The sequence below is a fragment of the Vigna unguiculata genome, chromosome 8, assembly GCF_004118075.2.
Source record: "Vigna unguiculata cultivar IT97K-499-35 chromosome 8, ASM411807v1, whole genome shotgun sequence".
Taxonomy (NCBI): Eukaryota; Viridiplantae; Streptophyta; class Magnoliopsida; order Fabales; family Fabaceae; genus Vigna; species Vigna unguiculata.
Window position 1 is genome coordinate 33,912,699 of NC_040286.1, and position 23,775 is coordinate 33,936,473.

The 23,775-nt window shown below is 30.4% G+C and overlaps 4 protein-coding genes and 1 long non-coding RNA gene across 7 annotated transcripts; all 5 read right to left on the bottom strand.

Moving 5' to 3' along the window:
• Window positions 1–3,056: 3,056 nt before the first annotated feature.
• On the bottom strand, window positions 3,057–8,631 carry LOC114193008. 2 transcript variants are annotated; one of them, XR_003606196.1, is made up of 4 exons: window positions 8,482–8,631; window positions 7,242–8,387; window positions 5,521–7,137; window positions 3,057–3,281 (listed from the first exon to the last, which is right to left on the bottom strand). It is a non-coding gene; the product is annotated as an uncharacterized LOC114193008 (long non-coding RNA). The 2 variants fall into 2 exon arrangements; XR_003606195.1 differs by having other exon boundaries at window positions 7,242–8,631.
• Window positions 8,632–9,629: 998 nt separating this feature from the next.
• On the bottom strand, window positions 9,630–10,521 carry LOC114193007. The gene has a single exon (XM_028082690.1). The coding sequence runs from the start codon at window positions 10,448–10,450 to the stop codon at window positions 9,911–9,913; it is 540 nt and encodes a 179-aa protein (XP_027938491.1). The 5' UTR covers window positions 10,451–10,521; the 3' UTR covers window positions 9,630–9,910.
• Window positions 10,522–11,835: 1,314 nt separating this feature from the next.
• LOC114193817 lies at window positions 11,836–12,796 on the bottom strand. Its single transcript, XM_028083761.1, has one exon. The coding sequence runs from the start codon at window positions 12,551–12,553 to the stop codon at window positions 12,179–12,181; it is 375 nt and encodes a 124-aa protein (XP_027939562.1). The 5' UTR covers window positions 12,554–12,796; the 3' UTR covers window positions 11,836–12,178.
• A 3,603-nt stretch (window positions 12,797–16,399) lies between these two features.
• Window positions 16,400–18,333, bottom strand: LOC114195462 (glutamic acid-rich protein-like). Of its 2 annotated transcripts, none has more exons than XM_028085942.1 (2): window positions 18,099–18,333; window positions 16,400–16,966 (listed from the first exon to the last, which is right to left on the bottom strand). In XM_028085942.1, exon 2 carries the CDS (start codon window positions 16,934–16,936, stop codon window positions 16,511–16,513), a length of 426 nt encoding a protein of 141 aa, XP_027941743.1. In that variant the 5' UTR covers window positions 16,937–16,966; window positions 18,099–18,333; the 3' UTR covers window positions 16,400–16,510. The 2 variants fall into 2 exon arrangements, with proteins under 2 accessions (XP_027941743.1, XP_027941744.1); XM_028085943.1 differs by having other exon boundaries at window positions 16,400–16,963; window positions 18,099–18,315.
• Window positions 18,334–20,923: 2,590 nt separating this feature from the next.
• LOC114195143 (acanthoscurrin-2-like) lies at window positions 20,924–21,943 on the bottom strand. The gene is made up of 3 exons (XM_028085531.1): window positions 21,795–21,943; window positions 21,525–21,575; window positions 20,924–21,417 (listed from the first exon to the last, which is right to left on the bottom strand). Exons 1-3 carry the CDS (start codon window positions 21,904–21,906, stop codon window positions 20,924–20,926), a joined length of 657 nt encoding a protein of 218 aa, XP_027941332.1. The 5' UTR covers window positions 21,907–21,943.
• Between the last annotated feature and the right edge of the window lie 1,832 nt (window positions 21,944–23,775).

Here is a 23,775-nt window from a genome sequence, read left to right on the forward strand (position 1 = left end):
CACACGTTGGGGTGGTTCTCTTTGTCTTCCCCGCAAACAACAGTCAATGCTTTTAGCCAACCCAACCACTTTTTTCATTTTTTTATTCATTCATTTTCTTCTCTTCTCTTTCTTTTTCCATCTCTCTGTTGCTTCCTCTCTGTACCTTCACCTACTAGGGAACAATGTGCAGCCAAAAACCAACACCACATACTTTTCCACTGCTTCTACATTTTTACTATACACTTACACACTTTGTTATGTTTTATAATAATTTCATTTTTAGATTATATTTTATTCTTTTCAAATATTAAATGTTTGGAAAAGAAAGAGAAAACATAGTCATTGGTTTCACTCTTTACAAAGATAAAATCCCAACGTACAATTAATGTACACAGAGCTATTTATCACTATACTAAAGGATAAATCCTTATGTTGAAAGTTTTTTATGAAAAAAAGAATAGATTACACATTGAATCAGAAATGTGTCACATGATATAAACGATATAAAAAATAGTAAAACAAAAAATTAAGCATGTTTTTAATCTTTTAATCTAATTACGTTAATTTTTATTGATGTGTCAAACATATTTTTTAATAAATATTGAATCAGAAATGTGTCAAACGATATAAACAATTACAATACTAACATATAAGACGTTTGACACATAAAAAAGGTTAACATTATTAGATTAAAAAGAATATATTAATTCAATTTTCAAATTTATAGATCAAAATTTATCGAAATTTTAGACGGAAACCAATTTCAAATTTAGATCCAAAAACTAAAATCATACTTCACCCTTAAAAAAACTTAGGATGTTTTCTAGTATTTGGTACAAGGATGTGTTACCTACTCCTTGATGCAAATGTTTAGAAAAGAAAGGGTGGAAATACATGCATATACAGCATTATTAAATATAGTTTTCACCCGTCCTTATGATTTTATAGTTCTAGTACCAAAAAGATGTTTCATGTAACATGATGAGTCCCAGAAAGTTGTCTTCTACCTATTTCCTCCCCTTAACGCCCCGTCTTTACTACCTGACCGTTATCTCCTTCAATTATCATCCCAATAAATGCCCCATTAAATCATAACTTTTCCCACCATTAACCTAATCGGTTTTAGGCCTAGCACCTTGAACTTATCACCACACTTATGATTTTGACAGTGATTTCACACATCACACATGTTCTACTATCACCTCATTCTCCATATATCAAAAGTACTCCCTTCAACACTTTATTAATTATAACTCCTCAAACAAAACAAATAACTAAAACTATTTTCAATTATATTTTCACTTTTTAATTTGTTATAATTTAACTTTACTACTTGTGTTTCGTGTTCTCTCCATAATCACTCATCTCCTTTTCTTTATATAAAGTGATCATTTCTATCTCTCTAAGCAGCGTACTTTCTCCCCATTAATTGCCACTAATCTCCTTTCCAATAACCTACACTAAAATATTCTCTTTTAGGTGAGATTTAATAAAATATTTATATTTAATTTCATAAATGAAGGAATTATATACTCGGTTATTGTTATTGTCACTCATAATCATAAATTACTATAAATTATATAATTTCATAATCATCTCAAACCATTTATTCCATCAGTAGTTTATTTATTTTTTTATTACTCACCCAAATCATAAATCATAAAGTTACGTAAAGTTACTAATTATAATCTTCATTTTAGTATCTTAAAACTAATAAAATAAAATATTTCATCATATTAGTCAAAACAAGTAATCTAGTGTATAAACTATAAAAGTTATAACATTTATACACTCAAATTAAATCAACAAATTCTATACAAAAAACTAACTACTACTAAAGCTCTATAAGACTTTCTACTACTATAACTGATGGCTCCTCATCTTTCATATGTGTTTCTATATCTGCAACTTCATATACTCACACCAATATGGTGATCATTGTAAAATAAAGAGACGAACAAACACAAAGCACACAAAAAGGTAAACTAGTGTACAAAAGAGAGTTAACCTATAAAACCAATAAAATCACATCAAATATAAACTATGCTTGTATAAAAAATTATAATGAATATACATATGCACAATTCACAATAAACTCAATTATCCAGATACATGCCCTTGACATAGGAATTCATTATAAACGTGCACTTTTAGTAGTATTTATGTTCTGTAGAGTCCTAAACAAAAAGGTTATCACCCTACTACTCACAAGGTTAATCCCCTTTGCGAATACGACCAAACAAGTCAAATGACTAAGACCTCCTACGACTCTTACCACATAACTCATTCTATTTTACATGAGTGTGAATGATTATTAAAGTTCAGCAAACCCTGTACTGAATCCCATATGTAAATGCATACACTAAAGTTACCACCATAAAAAATTTCTCCTTAAAATTTCTCCAACACCACCATCACACATGTCTTGAACCATATTATCACCCCAATTAATAAACAAAATCATAAACATGCTTATAATCGATCACAAAACATTCAAAACCAACCAAACAAGAAAAACATGCAAAACAGGATAACTAACGTTCAACAATAGCACTCAACGCCATTTTTCTTTTTTGCAAAAAGTGACACTCAAATTACTCATTATTTTTATTTTCACTCACAGTGAACTTATTGTAATTATATACTTTTTTAATCACTTAGAACCTTTCCATCAAGCACCATTTCTTTATCGCTTGCACATATTATCTATTGTAAAGTTATGTGTTGTCAACTCATACATGTCTAATTTATTTTTATTATTATTGTATTACACTAACACAAAAAGGTCTTCTGCGTCCGACGTAGTAACAGTAGTCGTAAATGTAAGTTCGACTAAAAATCGGACGTGAATTTACGTCTGACCCAAGAGAACAAACGTAAAGTTATGTGCGGTGGACTCTAACCAGACGTCAAATTTGTCCAAAAATCATGCGTCAAAATTTATGTTTGACACTTGTAAATTTATGTTTGTTAGTACACAATCAGACGTAAATTTACGTATATGCATAGTTAGACGTAAATTTGTGGTTTTTTTTAATATTCATTTTGTTTTAGCATGAAATCAACACCTGAAATCCAAAAAAGGTCTAAAACAAGTTTTATCTTTTAACTTACGAAATTAATAGTAAAATTACCAAAGTCAAAGTACATACAACTAATTATTAAAAACACATATAAAGTGAAGGGGAAAAACTCTTAAAAGCCTAAACTTCTTACAATTGTTTGAGCAAATAAGATGAACACTTTTTCCTTATCTCCAACATGTCATCCTTTGTCAATGGTGAGACATCATTGAAGGCCTAAACCAATAATTCAATGTTAGTATATGTGAAGTTCTACAAAGCATACAATTGATAAGTTATAAGTGTTTACAAATATACCTTTATCCAATCATCAACAATTCATGTCCTAATTATAGTTTTAATCCAATGCATCACATAATATCCTAATCAACAACAATTTACTGATTTAGTTTTGGTGCAGCCGTCCGATCGGAGGGTCGTGCATTTTGTGAGAGGCCCCCATAATTATGTTGTGACGAATAAATTTCACTAGAATGAACGACGATAGCAGTTCAGGTCGTGAGCTCCCATAAATTACTCTAAAAAAATTATCACATCAGTAACCGGTTTAAGATAGGTGTTAGGTCCTTACACCCGAAACAAACTCTATTAAAATAAAGTTTGTCCACCGACTCTTATTTTATATCTCATTCTCTGATATATACTAAAATGAGTAACAAAAGTTTAAATGGTCACAATTTTAATATTTATTTGTTTCTCTTTGGCTATGATTACATTTTCTTCAAGGAATAGTGTGATGCAAACTGAGATCTCTTCTTTCATGTAAAGTTTTTCTCCTGAGTTTTCTACTCTCTAAACTAACCGCAACAATATAAAATTAATTAATATATATTTAAACTTACACAATTCGTACTTACCGAAGTTTCACTAATGTAAGGAAAGATTTTGACCACAATTATTTTGATCATTCAACTTCAATTTAAGACTCAACATATTCAATCGAGCCGAGATAAAAAGTGTGACTTTTATGTCTCGGTTATCAACCGAGACATATTTAACACTTACTCTTTCAATTTTAGTGACAATCAAGACTTACATGCATTAAAAATTAAAAAAAAAATAAAATCAGAATGGTATTTCTGTCTCAAATTTTAAGGTTATCTCTTGTCTTAGCAATAAACTATTGTTGTAGTATAGTTTATGAAGGCACATCAATTATTTTTGTGTTGAACTTTACGAATTGTACCTATCATCACAGCAATTTTTGTTTTAAAAAGTTAAAAGTCTGAAAGATGGATCCACACCATGTTTGGTAAGAAGTGTTGTATCACTACTGCTATACTGTTGTTCTAATGCATTTAAAACGATAGCACAATCACATCAAAATAGATATCAATGGCATCACTCGAATGTAATGGTATCAAATGCAGTGGAATTTTCAGTCACATTATTTTCTCAATTATTGATGTTGCATGCTTCAACCAACACGCGATAAGATCGAATCTGCTATTCCTAAACCAGTACTCCATTCAACAACATTACTATGTTTATTAAACATCTAATTCTCCAAATTCAATATTTGATTGAGTTGCTTTATAAGAGCCAGCAGAAACATATGCATGTGTCAGCATTTGATTACACTGTTGTATTTTTAGTGCATTAAAATAAAAGTAATATAAAACTTATTTTATTGTTTAGAAAGGAAGACAATAATGAAAGTTAAAAGATAGAGAATAGAAAATGCTTTCTTTAAAGTTTATGATTGTTAGTAGTTTTTATAAGAATATGTACATTACTGAAGAAAACACACATGCCAATTTTTTTTTTAAATTATTTATAAATTTTGTTATCAATATTTTATGAAAAAAATTTGTAAAAAATAATTATCCACGAAAGAATTATAAATTTTATAACACATTTGTAAAAAAAAAATCATCGAAATATAACAAATTATAAAAGTGGTAATATTATGAGAGTAATTTTGGAAAACAAGCAAAAATTGAGATATCTCCTCTGTTATTGTCACGGGTGTGTATAACCATCATTGGAGGGGCAAGTAGGTGCAAAAGTAATGAAAAATTCAGAGACAAGTGCCACATACTATCAAATATATATTGAAATGTTTTTCCATAGAATATCATATTTTTAAATAATATATTTGACTAAGTTATATTTTAATTATATTGTAAATATATTTAAGGTATACTTTGTTAAAAGTTATTTTATAAAATAAGTGAGTTATATGTTAGTAAATTTATGTGTATAAACATATGGAAAAGATTGTACACTATCAATGTAAAATATTTTGTCATTGTAGTCACAAATTGTTGTGTTTGATAAATTTATTGAATTGTATCATAATTATTTTTAAACATTATAACAACATTGCTAGTGTAAGATTATTTTGTTTTACAAAAAATAAAATTCTTGTTGATAGTGAAAAGAAATGGTTTCAAGAGTGAAATGGATAGAAAGATCAAGAGAGATAAAAGAGATGTGAGACCAAAAAGCTTACTGGGATAATGGAGGTTGTAGGTTGAAACTCTCTGCATTAACAAATTTGGAGAGTTTTACTCTGGAGAAATTAGTAAGAATCTCAGAAGTTTACTAGATAGAACTTCAACAAGTTCAACAGAAGAAAGGAAAGCCTCTCGCCTTGAAATGCTCAACAACATGTGAAACAAACATCAAGTTAAAACATATTCAACATAGAAGATTTATCCAACACTTTGTTAGAAGTCACGAGCTAGACAAAGATGACAAATACTATTCATCACGAGAAAATTTCACAAGATCTGGAAAATAAGAGGATTCAAAGGATGATATAGCAAAATAAAAATCTAAAGGATAAAAAGCACGCAAGGCAGATCAGTTGCTGTGAGTTAAGAAACTTAGACATTTTAAGTCATGTTCAAAGTAGGAAAAGTCAAAGGAAAGAAGTTTGTCAAAAATGATATCAAGAAAAATCTAATTTCAAAATGAGAAAATTTGACTTAATTGACTTTGAAGATGAAGACATATAGAAGAAGAATCACAACTTTGTTTTATGGTAGACATGGAGTTTAAACTACCTTTTAATGAGTCACATGAATAGGTAGACTTTATTAACATTCATTTTATCATACAAGCATGTAATGAGCTTCTATATAAGACTTTTCTACTTTTGGAACCTTTTTTAACTGCTAAAAGGGATTTAAGAGTTGTGACTAAATAGCTCAGCATTTGAAAATCAAGTTCAATTCTACAAATGATCTAATCACTCAAAATTTGGAGCACAGAAAATACAATCAGAAACTGTTCAAAGTAAACGAAAATGTCAAATAAAGTCCTAAAAGTCTAAGTAAAATTTTTGAAATAATAAAAACAAAATAATTCATTGATTTTGAAAAACAGAGGTATAGAAAAAAATTCAATTGGCCATCCTCAACAAGTAGACAATCTACTAAGACAGAACAGGTTTTTGAAAAAATTCGCATCCTTGAAAAGATAGGAGAAAAAAGACTTGATCTTCTTGTAAGAAGTTCACAACACCCCACATGATAGGATAGGAATAAGTTGTGAGAAGAGAAAAATAATCTCATGAAAATTCCTTTTCGTTTAATTTCGTTGGGTTATTGATAGTTTTAGTTCAATTTAGTTTCTTTCTCACTCATATAATTAAGGTTAGTTTTTGGAAAACATGATTTATTTGTGTGGCATGCAGTACTGCAAAAGCTGTGGAATAGGATGCACCATGATAAAAAAATCTTAACCCTTTCAGAATGTAGATCATATCAAAATTGACGAGCCCAAAAATGGATCCCTTTAAAAGACCCATAATGGATTGTCCAGAAAAAGAACTGTACGAAAAATCCAAGACATTATGTAAAAATTTGCTCCACCTTATATTCCGAACAAAATTGGTATAAACTTTTCTTTTACGAGTAGGGACTCCATATATACAGGCTTGGTAATATTTAGATATACTTTAGTTGCTTAGTTAGAAGATATTTGTATGCATAAAGTGTCTCCATACCGTGATGAAATGCCAAGTGCACCATTTGATTCAATATGTACCATCGGCAGATCCCAGGTGTTTCTGTTCTGCTCATTGCAAGCACTTCCTCACATTTTGAAATATATACAAATCCAACTGCATGAATGACACAGACCAATTAACTTGCTTATATATAGACGAAAGAAAACTTAGATAAAAGTACTGTTTCTTCTGTTAACCAATTAGAATTTAAGTTTTACCTTGATAATCTTTAAAGTCTTCTAATGCAAGTTACCAAAACACAACTTCAATTCTGATAAGAGAACAATACAAAACAGTACTGTATCCAAATTTGTCCCTATAAGTGTTTAACAAGTAGCTAGCATAAAACAAAGGTTGTCGGCTGGGGTGAGGACAATGAGAGGGAGGAGGAGAAACTGCGTTTCCTTCATTTCAACTTTTGAGAATTTGAAAGGCAAGGATTCCCTTAAGTTTCTGAGACAGAGCTTGAACCATGCAATCTTCTAGTAGGAAGGTTTAAAAAACAGAAACAAAAACAACTCGGGTGATGATATTAAATGAAAGCAGGCTAGCACACATGCAGAGATCGCATGTTGGACTATAAGCAGAGGATGATTGAGGGTGCTGTGGAAGATGTGGAAGGATCAGAAGAGTTGGGATCAAGCCCAATTATAATAATCGAGGCCCAACAAAAATAAAAATATTGCAGAAACCAGTTAAAAAATTCTTTGTAGGAGGAAGGAGACTTTCGCAACCATGAATAGCTCATCCTTTTAATTTCATCGTTCCCTTATGTACACTGCTGAGGTAAGTAAACTTTGTTTCTGAACAGCATGCCAAGGCAAGGAATCTGACAGAAAATTAAAACTACTTTCATCAGCTTCAGTCTATGAATCAGAAGATGGAGAGGGAATCCACACAATCTTATAACTCTTCCTCAGCCTCTCATCCAGAGGATGATCACATTCATATGTTTGCTGGCCAGTAAGAATATATCCACTGATTAAGCAGTTACAGTTCTGTGATCAACATAAGAATAAGAACTATCTAAGTTTTCAGCTCAGACACACCTAACTGTAGATAACAGAGGATTAATATTAGAAGATTGCTTAGGCTAGAAAGAATATATTCACAAGTTGCATGCTTAGAAATATTTTAACAGAGCTAAAACTATAGCTATATATATAGTTGTATGATCTAAATTTAAAATTCTTATGTTAATAAAATGAGAATTGTTGCCATTGCGTATATACCAATATGTACAGGGAGTTACCTAGGTAAGAAATACTTTAATATTGTTCGAAATGAGAATAATGAGTATAGACTATTAGGTTTTGCATAAGCAAGCAGAAGAAATTGAATGTAACATAAACCAAGACCTGTCTCTGCAAACATGAGTCAGATCAAACACGTATTATGCAACAAGAAGATTCATGAAGACCAACAAAAAAAATAATTGAACAGAATAACTCTACTAACCAACAAAGAGCAATCGGGTTTCGGCGCCAGTTCAGGCCAGCTAAAACATTTACCACATTACATAAGCAACAACTTTATCAACATTACATTTGTAGAGAGAAAACAGTTTTATATATCTACCTGTAAAAATGATAAAGTAAAGCATGGAAAACTTACTGGATCAAAGTTTGTCCTCAATATACCCCTACTTGTTATTGGTTCTTCACTTCAGCATTCAACATCGCGGTCGTTCCTTCAATGACCTCAGCGCACCAATAAAATGCATTTTCGAGAGCTTTCTTCAGCAAAATCAACAAGTACTAGAACGCCTTTTGCATCCCAGTTATACTTCTCTATCAAATCAAACAATTTATGACCCTTAAGTTAATATCACCTTTACCAGAGCATTTACAGAGTATCTGCCAAATAAAATAGATGTCAATTATACGAGTAAGCGTAAATGCATACACTAACATAGCCAAAACAAGGAACATGAAGAAGGACCTTGCATAGTTTTATGATGATGTATCCCACTGATTCACCACAACCAATAGTATTAATTCCAGTTATATCATTCTTCTGAAACGAAGCCGAATATCAATTAGAAGTCACCTGAAACGGGCCAGTAGGATTCATAACCGAAAACTTCAATGCATGTGATGTGCCAACTGTGCCAAACATAGTTAATTTAGTAGCATTCGTTTCATCTGGTTGGTTACCTTGATTTTACGAGTTTACTCCGGTTGATTTACAGTTTTTAACAACTAAATCTAGTTTACTCCATTTTTAATTACTTTATGAAACTTTTGACAAATAGCACAGATATGGAGTGATCTTGGAAGGATAGAGAAAAGGGTATTACGCAACTCATTTAACGATGAAAAGAATCCTATTTGCCAAAGGTTTATACCAAGAACCCGTGTTCTGAAGCTACACATGGAACATGCCATATGTATTTAACATGTATTTTGGCGTGGATTTTGAACTCTGGACAAACATTAAAAAATGTTGATAACACAATTCAAATCTGTCCAGCTTTCAATCAATCAGCCTTCAGAGATAACAAGATTCCTAAAACAAATAAACTATATCATGAAATCAACTTAATTAAAATCAATGTTCAGTTGACAATGGCGAAAACACAACTGCAAACTAGGAATCAGTAAGAGTTAGAAATCAATAGGCATGGATAAGGCATATTGCACTCATCAAAATTGGGTACAAATGGCTGACACAATGGCAAAGAAATAAGAACATACATGAATGAGAAACATGTGATACTACTTAATCAAAATCAACCGAGTTTAAGTAGAACATTTATTAGCACAATCGCCACTAATGAACAAAACCCATTGAAACCCATCGCACCTTACACCATTTCTGTTACATTTCAACAGACCAAATATGTTAACAGCTACAACCAACACCTAGAAAACAACAACAGCATCAACTATCTCGTAGAACTACTACCAGACCTCATGCTTGACCAGGGGAACTTAGCATGATCGGCACTCTCGCGGCGACCCAAACGCCCATGGTGTTGGGCCCGGAAGGACCGTTGGGCCCCGAAGGTCTGTTGGGCCTCTTTCCTGTCATCGAGCCAGTGACTCCTGTCGTGGGTCTCTTTCTCGACGACGCTGGACTTGGTTTGTTTGTTGATCCTCTTGTTATCCTCCTCGATGATTCGGATCGGGTAGAGATCGGGCGAAATGGAGAGCGGGTTCTTGAGAGTGATATAGGCCTTTTTATAATCGGGTTTGGCGATCAACAACCCGCCCCGTTTCTTCTTCTTACCCTCCATGTTCAACGTCTGAACCTTCTCGACCTCGAACCCGTAGAGGGATTCAAGAACGCGCTTGATTTCGATCTTCGAAGCGGAAGGAATGGTTTTCAGCGCAATTTCTTGGATGTTGGTGAAGGTTTTGGGCATCAAAAGCTTTATTGGTAGGTTTGCGAACTGCACCACCCTTCTTCCGATTCTGCTTCCCATGCTCGCTCACAACGTCTCTCACCACACTACCTTCTCAAAACTTCAAAACTTTCCCCTCTGCTCTTTTGCCCTCAGAATAAATACTGGGCCAAAACCCAATTTTGACATTGGGCCTGATTTCTTTTTTTCTTTCTAGATCCGGAAATAAGAAGCCCCAATCTTGAATGAAAATCATTTGAATAGAAAAAAATAAAATAGATAGTGTCTTACATGTTTTTTTTTTTTCTTTTCTCGAAATTATGTATAAAAGTTAATGGAAAAATGTTAACAAAAACATTTCCTTTATTGTAATACACTATTCCAAAATAAAATAAAAAGATATTTTCCAAAACAAACACCTTTAAAATCGTTGAAGACTAGAAGTAAATCATATTTTTTAGGGTTTAACATTAGAGATCAGAAGCATCCAAATCGCAAAGTCTAATCAATGTATAACGTTTCAAAATGTACGTGTAGTGTAGTCGATGTCCAATGTTCAAGTTTGATCCATTGTTCGTTCAAAATCCCTATTTTCACGCAAAGAGTTTCCACAATGGTTACAACATTGTTCCAGGGATCATGTGTTGCCTCAACAAACATTCATAATTTTAACCTCTACCTCCATACAGTTTTTGTATTTTTTATTGCATAATTTAAATATAAATTAATATTTTAAATTATATAACCTCAATTATATTTTTATATTCTAAAAAATACAATTCAAAATATAACTTTTTATATTCTAAAGTATACAAATTCATAATATATATATATATATATATATATATATATATATATATTATTTTACATTTCAAAATATATAATATATTCCAAATTTTACATTTTAGAATAAAAAATTTATGAGGGTGCAGATTAAATTTATGGGGGTGTAGGAAGAAGATGCAGACACCCATTTTTCCTTACTAAAAGCTGAATTTTTCAAACTAAATCTTTCTTTTGTTAGCCCAAATTCTCTAAAGAAAGATCCAAAACAGATTCTAAGTTAAAGTGATTATTTTTTAATATTCATATTTTTAAAATTTACTTCTTTTGTAAGTATGTGTTTCAACTAAGACCAACCTATATAAAATAATTCACTTTTTGAAAATATTTTATCTAAAATATTTAGAACGTTTTACTAGTGATTATTTTAACTAGCAATCTACTTTTTTATTTTTATTATTATTATTTTTTATAAACGTTTAAAGGGGAAACAAAATTTAAAGTGAAGCATGAGATGGTATATCAGTTATAAAAGTGAGTGAATTCTTTCTTTTCCTTCTTTATACAAGGCCACCCACTTTTGTATCACTTTCTAGATTTCTGTATTAATTTCTCAGACTTCATCATACTCTTCTGCAAGAAGAATCATGTGAACTCTCCTTCGTTGCCATTAATCCACAACAAGAAAGAAAAATAACCAACTAAATTGGAGTAATATATAGTAATAATACATCTAGAACTAAAATAAATCACAAGAAAATAGCCTAGCCCAGTTAATCTTACACACAAACCATTGCATGAAGTTGCTTAATTTTGTTTTTCAAGAGCTCAAAATTTGCTATATACTCGTTCAAAAGTAACCTACTATAGCTATGGATACCACTGCAAAGTTCACTGCACTTATTCTCTGATATGAGAAAAACCATCTCAGACTAAGTTCTCTGTGTTACAATAACTTTTACCGGTTTAGTTGGCTCTTGACAGAAAATAAGAAAGGTTTTGTGACAGTGACACACAGTAATCACCTCATCTAGTAGCCAAAGGAAACCAACGTTGGTGGAAGGAAGATTGGTAAGCCATCATGAACAACACAAAGAGAAGCAACAGTGCCACTCCCCATGGAGACCCTCCAGCTCTGTGAAGCGACTCTCTCTCTTCCGGCAACGGTATTGGGAACGATGCCCCACTTGAGAGGCAGTGAACCACCAGCAGCAACAGCAGTGGAACCAGAGCCAGAAAGATCTTCACCTGCACAAGCAAGTCCTCGAACAAGGACTCGTAGTTTATGTACCAGGAGAATGCTAGCACGAAGAAAAGGATGAACACGAAGAACACAAGGTGGAGTGGAAAAGACAAATACTCCCACAAGTAGTAGTAGTACTGATCATGGTACCTTGCCATGTTTGTGAAGAACTAGTGGCTCAGAATTTTAGATGTGTGAGAATGAATGAGATCTTGTTAATGTCTCAGATGTTGTGTGGAGCCTTCTCTGGGTTTCATTTGAAGAGAAAGTTAGGTCAAAAAGGTTTATATATAATGAGGAAATCACTTACCACATTCATTATTCATTCTTTCACGCCCAAATTAACTAAAAGTCTTTGAATTTATGTCATAGTTAACTTTTGATTTTGTCTGCGTTTAAGAAAGTGAAATACGAATTAAAGAGAAAGTAGAGATTCCACTTTTTTGATTTCATTGTGGTGAGGAGTGAGAAGCATCGAGATTATCCGAGTGAATATAGAAAGAGAATAATAATTGGTGGTTTAGATTGAAAATGGTGTGATCCAATGGGGAAGTGGCAGATACTATGAACAAGGAACAAGAAAACGTGTGAAGATGAGAAAATCAAGGAATTAAAATTAGAAATTTAGAGGCAGTGAACACTGTAGTTTGTGATAAAGAGGAGGCAAATGGGGTCATTCCATTGGGAAATCTGCGTCTTGCTTATTGCCATGTGTGGCCCATGTTTCCATTTCCAAGCTTTATTACCACATTCTTCACAGTATCTGATTCTTATCAGATAAATTTGTGTCCATCTGTATCTTCCAATACGCGAATAATAAAAATACAGAGAAAAAATGAAGACATCTTAAGCAAAATGTATAATTACTATAGTTTAAGTTTGTGCAGAATTTTCTCTTATATATATAGTTAGTTATTATTATCTCTATCAGAAAAAAGATACTCACATGGCAATATTCTAGTACTCTGTCATCCATGATCATCATGCATAGTTTCTCATCCCTTCTTTTGTCTTTTTCTCTTTTTGATAATGTTCCCCCCCTCCTTCAATGGTTGCTTTCTATTGTTTTTGAAGTATTCTCTTACCAGTAATTATGCACTATATAGAATCAACTCTTTTGGTTAGGTTGGACCACTGCAGCTTAATCCAAACATGTAAACATGTTCACTGTTTTCACAATGGAAAATTATATTTTTTCTTTCATTTTTTTATTTATATATTTTACTTTCTAATATAATTCAGTGTAAATTATTAATTTTTTTAAAAAAAGTATCCACATTATACGTCAGAAAATAAAAAATGTAAGTCAAAAAAAAATAAAAATCATAATAATATTATCCTTTCTTCGTATCATATGTAAGTAAAATAAATCAAACTTACCTTCATAAAGTCCATGGTACATAGGTCTTAACATTTTGAGTCTATTTAGAGTTTTTCTCAGATTCATTTAACTCACCGAATACTAAAATCTTATATTTGAATTTAGTTAGAGATTGTGAGTTGATAAATAATTTTGAAGAGTTAAAAATAATATTTTTAATATACAATTTTCATGTAAAACTATTGGAGTCTATTTTTTACGTGTCAGTAAGGTAGTGCAGATACATTTTCTTAACTCTCCATAAACGTACTACATTATCTTCTTGATCACCAAGAACACTTACTTTATTTTCTACTCTTGGAGAAAAAAATTAAAAACTGTAAATTTGTCAACATGATTAGAGGTTGAGGTTACCCATAATATAATATAGAATGTTAATAAATAAGATGTATGATATATGAAAAGACAATTTTTATAATATATGATTTAAGTACTTTGTGATTCAGTTGTTGAATAGTAATAAATACTTTATTTAAAATAAACTTATAGATTAACTAAAAATAAGGTAGAAAATATTTTTCAGACGAAGTTAATATACAAATTATGTCACCAGTCTGGAAATTTTCTTTATTTAACAAATCATAATTATATTTTTAAATATAGGTGAAAAATTGCATTTTAAATCATATTTTTTAGTTTATTTTATTTTATTTTTTGTGACCAATTAATCCACCAAACTCACACACGCCATGTGTGGGTGAGATTGGGCTATCTAAAAATGAATCCGTTTAGAATATGGACTCTGCAAAGCGCAAGTTTCACATGTTTTGGGTTGCGGCAGAGAAGTCCATATATCCATCTTTGCGTTAATAAATTTATTAAGAAAAATTACAGAAAAATCAACAAAAACGAATAATGGTTTCTTAAATAACAAATTAAAATCAGAAGTCATTTAAGGGTAGAAAACTTATTAGTACCAGTGAAGATTATTATTATTTTTATTGAATGTGTATGATTGATGAAACTTTCAAAAAGTAGTTATTTTACTCCTTAAAAAAATAATATAAAAATAAAATTGATGAAAATATTTATTTATGTATGGTAATATATTAAATTTGATCTCATGTATTTTTTAATGTTTAAAAATAAGTTTTAATTATTTAAAATTCTTTTTTATAATTAAACACTAAACATAAAGTGATTGAATTTGATATTACTGTTATAGACCAATTTTTAATTTTATTAACTTCAATAAATTCTTAGAATTTTTTTTAAATTGGTGCTATAATCTTATTTGTTAAGATACGAACTTTTAACAAACATTTTTTTATAATTTTATAGATTTATATATTTATTTATAATAAATTACTTTATTAAATATATATTTTAAATTTATATTTATATGAATTTGTAAATAGTTATAAAGAATTCGTTACATAATTTCAGTTGTAAATAATTTACAAAAGTAAAAAAAGCATAATAGAAATTACTTTTTTAATAAACAAAATTGTACTTAATAAATAAAAAGTTTAGTTAAAAAAATAAAATTAGATGGTCTAGTAATATTAAGTCTGAATTTGATCATATATCTTACGTATACGGATATAAAACAATTCATATGGGTATATGCAGATAAAATTTGCAACAGTAAAAAAATAAATATTGTAAATGGATATTTGCGAACAACGGATATGAATCTTTTTTATATCAGCATATTAACGAGGTAGGTATAAATATCATGGTATCAGTGAATATTTGTACTCGCTATATTCTAATGATTAAACAATTAACACATTGAAAATTAAATGAGTTATTTTTTATCAATTAATTTTTTAAAAAAATTTATTTTTTTTCTTTTGTAAATTGTTATTCAATATTATTTAAATGAGTTATTTATATTTTATTTAAAATTTATAAATGTTTGAATTTATGGTTAAAATATATTATTAAATGTTACACTTTTTTTTTATAAATATTCACAGATATTTGTAAATACACATAAATATTACAAAAATATGTGGACATTCATATAATAAATACCCGTATGAATGTTGAAACAAATACAAAATGAATATTTATCTGATGAGTAAAAATATACAAGAGCTATTATCCCTATCTTATTCACCTAGTTCATATTCATATCTACTTAATCTTATATGGATGCTATTTTCATATTAAAACGTTTGATTAATTATTTGTAAAAGTTATTATCATATATAAAGAAAAAGGTATTATATACGGTTGATACAGGTGGACATACATATTCATTTAATCTCATACATTATTAAATATCTGTCTTAGATTTTAAGACATTTATTTATTATTTTTTTATGCAAGCCATTTTTATGGTAATTATATATATACCAACAAATAACTAATTTATTTCATTTTATTAAATTTTAATATAATATTGGCAATGTATTACATATTTTATTATTAATAATTTTAAACAGTATAAAAATAAAATTTATAAACTTCCATGAAAAAAATTAATATTTCATAAAAAATATAAATAGAATAAGTTATAAAAGCAAGAATTTATTTTAAGTTATGCCTTAGGTGGAGGGTTAAGAAGAGGAGAGAGTAATATTGAGTTGTAAGAACTTAAACTTGGTACAAGCTACTCCTCCCTTTTTCCTTTTTTTTTTTTTAAATTTTATTATTATTTTAAGTGGTGGTAATATTGAAAATATGTGCTTCTAGTATATGCATGATTGAGGGACAACTCTAACACAGATAGATTCCATGTTTTTATTTCTTATTTCTTATTTCACATATAGTCATCACATGGATTTCACACGTAAACCGTAGCATCCGCAACCTCCACCGTGTCTCTAATCTCCTCCGGGTCTTCCACCAGGTCCTCCGGGTCCTCTTCCGGGTCTTCCTCCAGGTCCTCCTCCGGGTCCTCCACCAGGTCCTCCTCTGGGTCCTCCTCCAGGTCCTCCTCCGGGTCCTCCACCAGGTCCTCCTCTGGGTCCTCCTCCAGGTCCTCCACCGGGTCCTCCTCTGGGTCCTCCACCCGGTCCTCCACCCGGTCCTCCACCGGGTCCTCCTCTAGGTCCTCCACCCGGTCCTCCTCCGGGTCCTCCTCTGGGTCCTCCACCGGGTCCTCCACCGGGTCCTCCTCTGGGTCCTCCTCCGGGTCCTCCACCGGGTCCTCCCCTGGGTCCTCCTCCAGGTCCTCCACCGGGGCCTCCACCATCTCTTCCCCAGTCATCTAATCCTGCTCGTGTCTCTGATTCTTCTGCTGCACACGCATATACAAACATTTTTAAATATATAATATTGATTTTTTCATTTTTTTTTTCTTTTTCCGTAAGTTCGGTACTTACGAGTATAGTAACTAAGCATAAAATTGACTTACGGTAACACGATTAATAATTAATATTCATGATAAGAGACTACATTGTGGTTTGCTTTACATATACATGTTGGAGAATAAAGAAAGTTCCAATAAATAATAAATACCTGCCAAACGCTACGTTACATAGTGCAGCATAGCATGTAGAATACAGTATATATTATTGACTATTAAATTTTCACAATTTTTTCTTAGAATCTTATATTATAATAATATTTTTAAAATTTCTCACAATTTTCTCTTAATTGTATTTTTTATTTCATTTTCATTATTTTAAAATTTTTCAAAACCATTGAGAAAATACTATCTCATATGGTATATCGTAACATAAAGTTGTTAAATTTAATAGTCAAAATATTAATAAAAATGAACAGGCTAAGGTGATGCTGACGGCTGAAAGTAAACCGAATAGCCTAATTTTTTACTTCAGGTGAAATAAACAACATAATTGCATGCAATGACTATGTTTAGAAATTATGAGATGTAAGACGAAAATTATATTTTGATCTTACTTTAATATGAATTTTTATTTTTGAATTACATATTTTTTTTAATTAAACTTATCTTTATCGAAAATAATATTTATTTGTAGTTCCTTATTATCCTTTCACTTAAATGTGTAAGTTTTTGCTAATATTTTCATTAAAGTATCCTTATTTAATCATTAATTCACACTAATTTATACATTGTTTCAGGGAGAAGATAGATAAAGTCCAAATAAATGCAAGACGATTTCTTTACCTTTTTTAAATAAATAATAATATTGCACCTAAATAATTTATAACAACATGTATATTCATATCATTAAATTATGAAATCTTATTGATTGAAGAAATACCCAATAACATGATATATTATAACAAAATTTTCTCATATAGTAATTCAATTAATTAATATTAACTAATCTATTGAAGGAACAAAACAAAATTTTGAAGTCCTAAATAATAGGGCCTAAGATATCGAAGGAACAGTGGTTGTTCTTTGTGATACGAGGAAGGAACAGATGCAATATACTTACCCTCTGTAACATGTTTGGATGGCTCAGTTGCCATAGCAGAGATGAGAAGCAACGCGCAGAGGAAGCAAAAGAAGAAAAGGGATTTGGTATTCATGATTGAAACTATAGGTTTAGAAGTTGTTGTGAGATAGAAACACTGCGTTTCTGGATAGCTATATTTATAGTGATGATGGAAGAAGATAAAAGAGAGGTGAAAGTAAATGATAGCTCTTGGTTCGATAATGGTGACGTTTAGAAGACAGAGAGAAAAATGGAGTGAATGATCCTTATCACCACGGACTGAGCCACTGAAGGGTTAAACTGGGACAAGTGTGTAACAGAAGATGGCAAGTGGCAAGTGACTCAGGGAATCTGCAAACTCATTGCTTAAAATATCTAACATAATTTCTACAAAAAACATTAAACCAAAAGGGTATTCGTGCTGTATTTTCGGTTCATCAATGTCTCAAATGTTCTACGAGGAGTCGTCAACTTTATCTGAAAATTTTCATAGGTTCAAAATAAGGGCATGAAAATTTGTGATGTGGACGACACAAATCAAACACTTTATATGCAGGTAATAAATAATTTTAAATAATAAATATTAAAATTCTAGTTATATTTTAAAGATATAAATTAAAATTTTAACAAATTAACTATGTATTGAAATATAATGACAAATTAACCTTCTAACACTACTATTTTTTAATAAATGATAAGAGCAAAAATTACGGAAAGTTATTGACTAGGTTAGCTCTTACAGTGAGTTCCTTTGAGACAGAACAGAGGTTATATTTCATTGGATGTTTCCACCCTTCCAATCTTCAAAAGGTAACCCTCTATTTTTTTTTTTTTTATTTGGACATTGCATTCTAAGCTGGAGTTTGTAATTTTTCACACACATTCATCAAATTCTAATGCTCCCTATTTTAATATTACTAATTATAATTTAAATTATACTTTATTTTCTGAATGAAGTTGATTTGGAGCTTTTAATTTATGTTATTGTTTAATGTTTTCAAATACTGAATGATGCAACTGAGTATATTTCCAGTCAATTAGCTAAATGCTCATAATCCACCAAACAATTGTGCCCTAAAAGAAACAACAAAAAGCGAGGCCCAGTCTATTACTAAGCGAGGGCCAAAGCAACATGTAATTAACCTTTGAAATAAAAATAAAAAAGTGAGGGTTAAATTTCACGTTTAATATTTATTTTGAAAAAAAAAAAAGTGAGAGTAGATCCTCACTAAACAAAATTTTTAAAACATAAAATTTCAGCAAAGTTTAACCCACGCAAATAATATGAAGAAATTATTTTATTAGTAATCAATTTTAGTGATAAAAAAATATTATACAATGACCAATTTAAATATTAATTTAAAAAATTAAAAATTATTAATTATTAAAATACTTATTATTATAAATAAAAAAGTATAATTGGTTACTAAATTAATCATTAATTAATTAGAGACCAATTTAGTAACTAAATCATTTTGGTAGCCAAATCTAAGTAGTTAATTTTTAGTGACCAATTTCCTTTGATAGCCAAAATCATGATAACTAATTTTAAAAACCAATTTAGTAACCAATTATAATTTTTTATTCATAATATAGTAACTATTTTAGTAACCAATAATTTTTTACTTTGTAAATTGGTATCTAAATTAGTCACTATAATGACTAACAATTTTTGGTCACTAAAATTAGTTACTAATGAAACATTTTCTTGTAAATTTTTTTTTTTAAATAAAACTTTAACATGGGCTTAATCTACACAATAAATTCGTTTTTACAAAAAATAAAAAATTTAACCGTCATTATTAATAGTAGTGTACACACAGGCGTTGTCACGCTTATGTGTAGGTATTTTTTAAATATACGTAATGATAATGTAATGTTATTAAGTTAATATATCAATAAAATTATATTTATTAAAAATAAAGTGAAATATATCTGAAAAGATGAGAGAATAGTTGTTGATAAATAGAGAAAAAGAGAAGAACATAAATAAACGATTTTATAAAAAAATTGTAAAAGTAATGTTCAATTTTCAAAAATTTAATAAATAATTATATTTTAAAGAGTAAAATTGATATTTTGAAACGTGCACGTAAAAAAAATCCTATTATATATATTGATATAGATTAACAAAAATTACAGGCGTTGTTCTCGCACATGTGTTACTAGACAATGCTGTCCAAATGTAACATCATTACTCAAAAACAAAACATTCAAGGTGCGTATGATCACCCAATCCAAATTAAAACGTTGCCAAGGTTTGAAGTTAGAAACCGTAATTTCTTTGACAGAATGTGGTGCTGGTGCATAATTATAAATGACTTTCAAGTGAAGGATACTTAAGAACTTGTTAGTCGTGTTAGCTTGCAGCAAGGGACTTTATTATAAAGTTTTAAACCTATATATATTTGGTTCAATTTTTAAAGGTAGGGATTTCATCAAACGTTGCTACAACTAGAAATAACATTTGACACAATCCTATCTCACCAATTTATGACATTACAAGAATGAAGAAAGATGAAACCAGAACAAGTCTCGTTCTTTTATGCATAATTCAGATAATAAACAACGGAACTATACTCATCCAAAACTATGTGTTAAGGTTGCAGGAGGTTTCAGATAATAGCGTTGATTCCTTGTAAATCAAGAGGATATATATGTAGATATATTATATTATTTATTAATAAGAAGTTAAAATATTACAAGAATAGGGGAGAATGAAACCAATTATCACATTGAAAGCTACATTATTTAAGTGCAAGTTGTGTAACTCTGGAATTTGGTTTCATATGCATTCTCCTTTATTCTGCATCTCATTATCTCTTTCAATATCCTCCTCCTCTTTCTCCGCCACCTTTTCCTCCTTTACCACATCCGCTTCCACTGCCACCACCGGCACCACCACCTCCTCCTCCATGGCTTCCACAACCTCCGCTTCCACTGCCACCACCGCCACTGCTTCCTCCCCCTTGGCTTCCACCCCCTCCCCAACCTCCACCACCTCCAATACCTCCCCAACCTCCACCACTTCCCCAGCCTCCTCCACCCCCACCACCTCCACCACCTCCACCGCCTCCCCCACCTCTACCTCCTCCACCTCCACCACCTCCCCCACCTCCCCCACCTCCTCCTCCTCTTCCACTACCACCACCTCCTCCTCCTCCGCCTCCACCACCTCTTCCTGGGCATCCACCACTACAACCACCACCTCCTCGACCACAGCCAGATCCACCACCACCGTATCTGCCACCTCCTCTTCCTCCCCTTCCTTTACAATGGTCGGTACCATAATCTAACACGAGTTTCCTACCGCTCAAAACTGCAAAATCGCCACGTTTAGGATTCATGGATCATGTTTATTTCCTCTAACTACCATGATTTGCAAATATTCCAAGTAACTAAAAGAAAATGAAAGGAAATACTCACAGAGTCCCTGCTCGTCATCGCTTCCAGTAAAGTTTTCGTCAATTCCTGAAGCTTCACCAGCAAAATAACACACGTCAATTTTACATGCATTTCATGCACCAAACAATTTCAAATAGGAATGCATTTCTAAACTTTGATTAATCTTATGGCATCACAAACAAACATCGAGTACTATATTAGCACGTCGTTTCTTTAACAAATTCAATTAATTGACGAAAAAAATAAAGTGCATTATCGATAACCTAAAATAAAGCTTCGAGAGCTTCGTACCTTTTCCCTCTTCTTGAGGTGGATCATCAGCCACAACCGCAGCGATGAGAACCACTGCGTATAGAAAACACAGCAGAATAAAAGGCTTGAGATTCATTTTGTTATTAACCATAACAACACTTGAGAAGGATGAAAGCAAAGGTCAGGGAAAACCCTATATATAGTGCAAGAAAAATATAAAAAAATTCATGCGAGTTAGTGAGCAGGACCACATCAGAATAGCAACATTAATATCTTTAGCTCTTTTTCGCGAACTTTTAGGCTTTCTCTAACTCTTTCATAAAAACCTGCTATTCTAAACTGTTACATTGCGCACCACCCAGGTTCAACACCAAGTACAATGTTTCACTACATTGAAACTCAAGTTTACTTCTAACTAAGAATCAGTTTCAGTTTCGCATTCAGTGTCATCGCCATTAAGAAGAACATTTTCTCCTTGATTTGATGTTTTTTTTGACAGCTTGAATACGCGAATTCATTTAAGATAAAGATGACAACCTGGCATGTCTTCTACGTCAGCGTTTCTGACATTCTTTCAGTCAAAGAAAGGGAAAAAGATTGGAAGATGACACAGGAAAGAAGGGTAGTTTCACGTATCATAACAGGCCTTTCTTTCATAGTAATAATTTAATTTATATATTAATTTAACGATTAAATATGTCCTTTCTTTAATTTTGATGAAAAATTAAAATTAGTTTTTATTTTAATTTTGATTCAATTTAATTCCAACTTTTAAAATAATATGAGTTTAATATTTTAAAAAAATTGTTTATTTGATATTTCAAAGATAACATTTTAGTTGTTAATAAATTTAACAAAATTTAGTTAAAATATTAAACACATTTCTAGAAATAAAAATTAAATTGATCCAAAATTTTAAAAAGAGACTAATTTCAATTTCAATAAAAGTTAAATTATCAAAAATATATTTAACCTTAATCTAACGTCTTAATTTAATATAACTTTTAATAATTACGGCTGTTAAATGAGTGTATTTTCAAAAGTTGGTGAGCAAATATCCTTTTACAATTCATAATCATATTTATATTCAAAAGTATTATATAAATTAAGTTTATACTTATTTATATGTTATAATTAGTTTTATTTTTAGTTAATGTGTGATTTTTAAAATACCTCATCAATGTTGAGTTATGTATATTGAACATATAAGATTAAACATTAATAAATGATTTAGTAGAATAGTAGAATAACGAGTAACACAATAAATCCAATAAACAACCAAATTCCACTAGAATAGATTCTAACTCATAACTATGATATTATTTAAGAAGTGAACTTTATATTTAACTCAACCATACAAAATTAACTTATAGGATGATTTTTTGACTCACTTGTATACTAGAAATTAACTTTATTTCTACTCAAGATAGGATTTTCAATCGTCTCAATGTATCATCACTCTTAAATATAACTTCATAAATTATCCGGTCCTTAATTAAAATTTTTAACAAATAATATAATTTCATTATTATTTTTTTTAAATAATTATTATCTTACTAAATTACATTGAAAACAATAATTATGAATTTCTTTTTCACTACTAAAAGTTCTCATATTACATGACATTTTTCTTGAAAATTTGTTAAAAATATTTATAAAAAATACTTTTTTTCTGCTATTTTTTATAAAAATATTAATTGACAGCTAATTCATTCGTGAATAATTATTTTTTACAAAATTATAAATTTCGTAAATATTTCTTATAAAATTTGTTGTGAAAAATGTTTTGCACAAAATATTTAAAAACAAAATTGATATGAAATATGGTTTGTTTTAATAGTAATCGTACGCAGAGTCATTTGATTTTTCATTCGGGGAGAATTCCATAGAAAAAAACTTTCACGTTGCAAAATAATGATTTCTAAAAACTTATGTTTCTTTATATTATAACTAACTAAAATATATTCGGTGGGTATCTATTTTTAATAATAAAATATTAGAAAGAGTTTGAGAAAAATGA

What these genes read in the sequence shown, in the direction of transcription:
- LOC114195462 (XM_028085942.1), bottom strand. Translation starts at nt 16,936, where the DNA reads ATGACTGGGGAAGAGATGGTGGAGGCCCCGGTGGAGGACCTGGAGGAG.
- LOC114193007 (XM_028082690.1), bottom strand. Translation starts at nt 10,450, where the DNA reads ATGGGAAGCAGAATCGGAAGAAGGGTGGTGCAGTTCGCAAACCTACCA.
- LOC114195143 (XM_028085531.1), bottom strand. Translation starts at nt 21,906, where the DNA reads ATGGTTAATAACAAAATGAATCTCAAGCCTTTTATTCTGCTGTGTTTT. An exon ending in ACCTCAAGAAGAGGGAAAAG is followed by an intron (nt 21,576 to 21,794) that starts GTACGAAGCTCT and finishes TTGCTGGTGAAG; the next exon opens with CTTCAGGAATTGACGAAAAC. An exon ending in CGATGACGAGCAGGGACTCT is followed by an intron (nt 21,418 to 21,524) that starts GTGAGTATTTCC and finishes GCGATTTTGCAG; the next exon opens with TTTTGAGCGGTAGGAAACTC.
- LOC114193817 (XM_028083761.1), bottom strand. Translation starts at nt 12,553, where the DNA reads ATGGCAAGGTACCATGATCAGTACTACTACTACTTGTGGGAGTATTTG.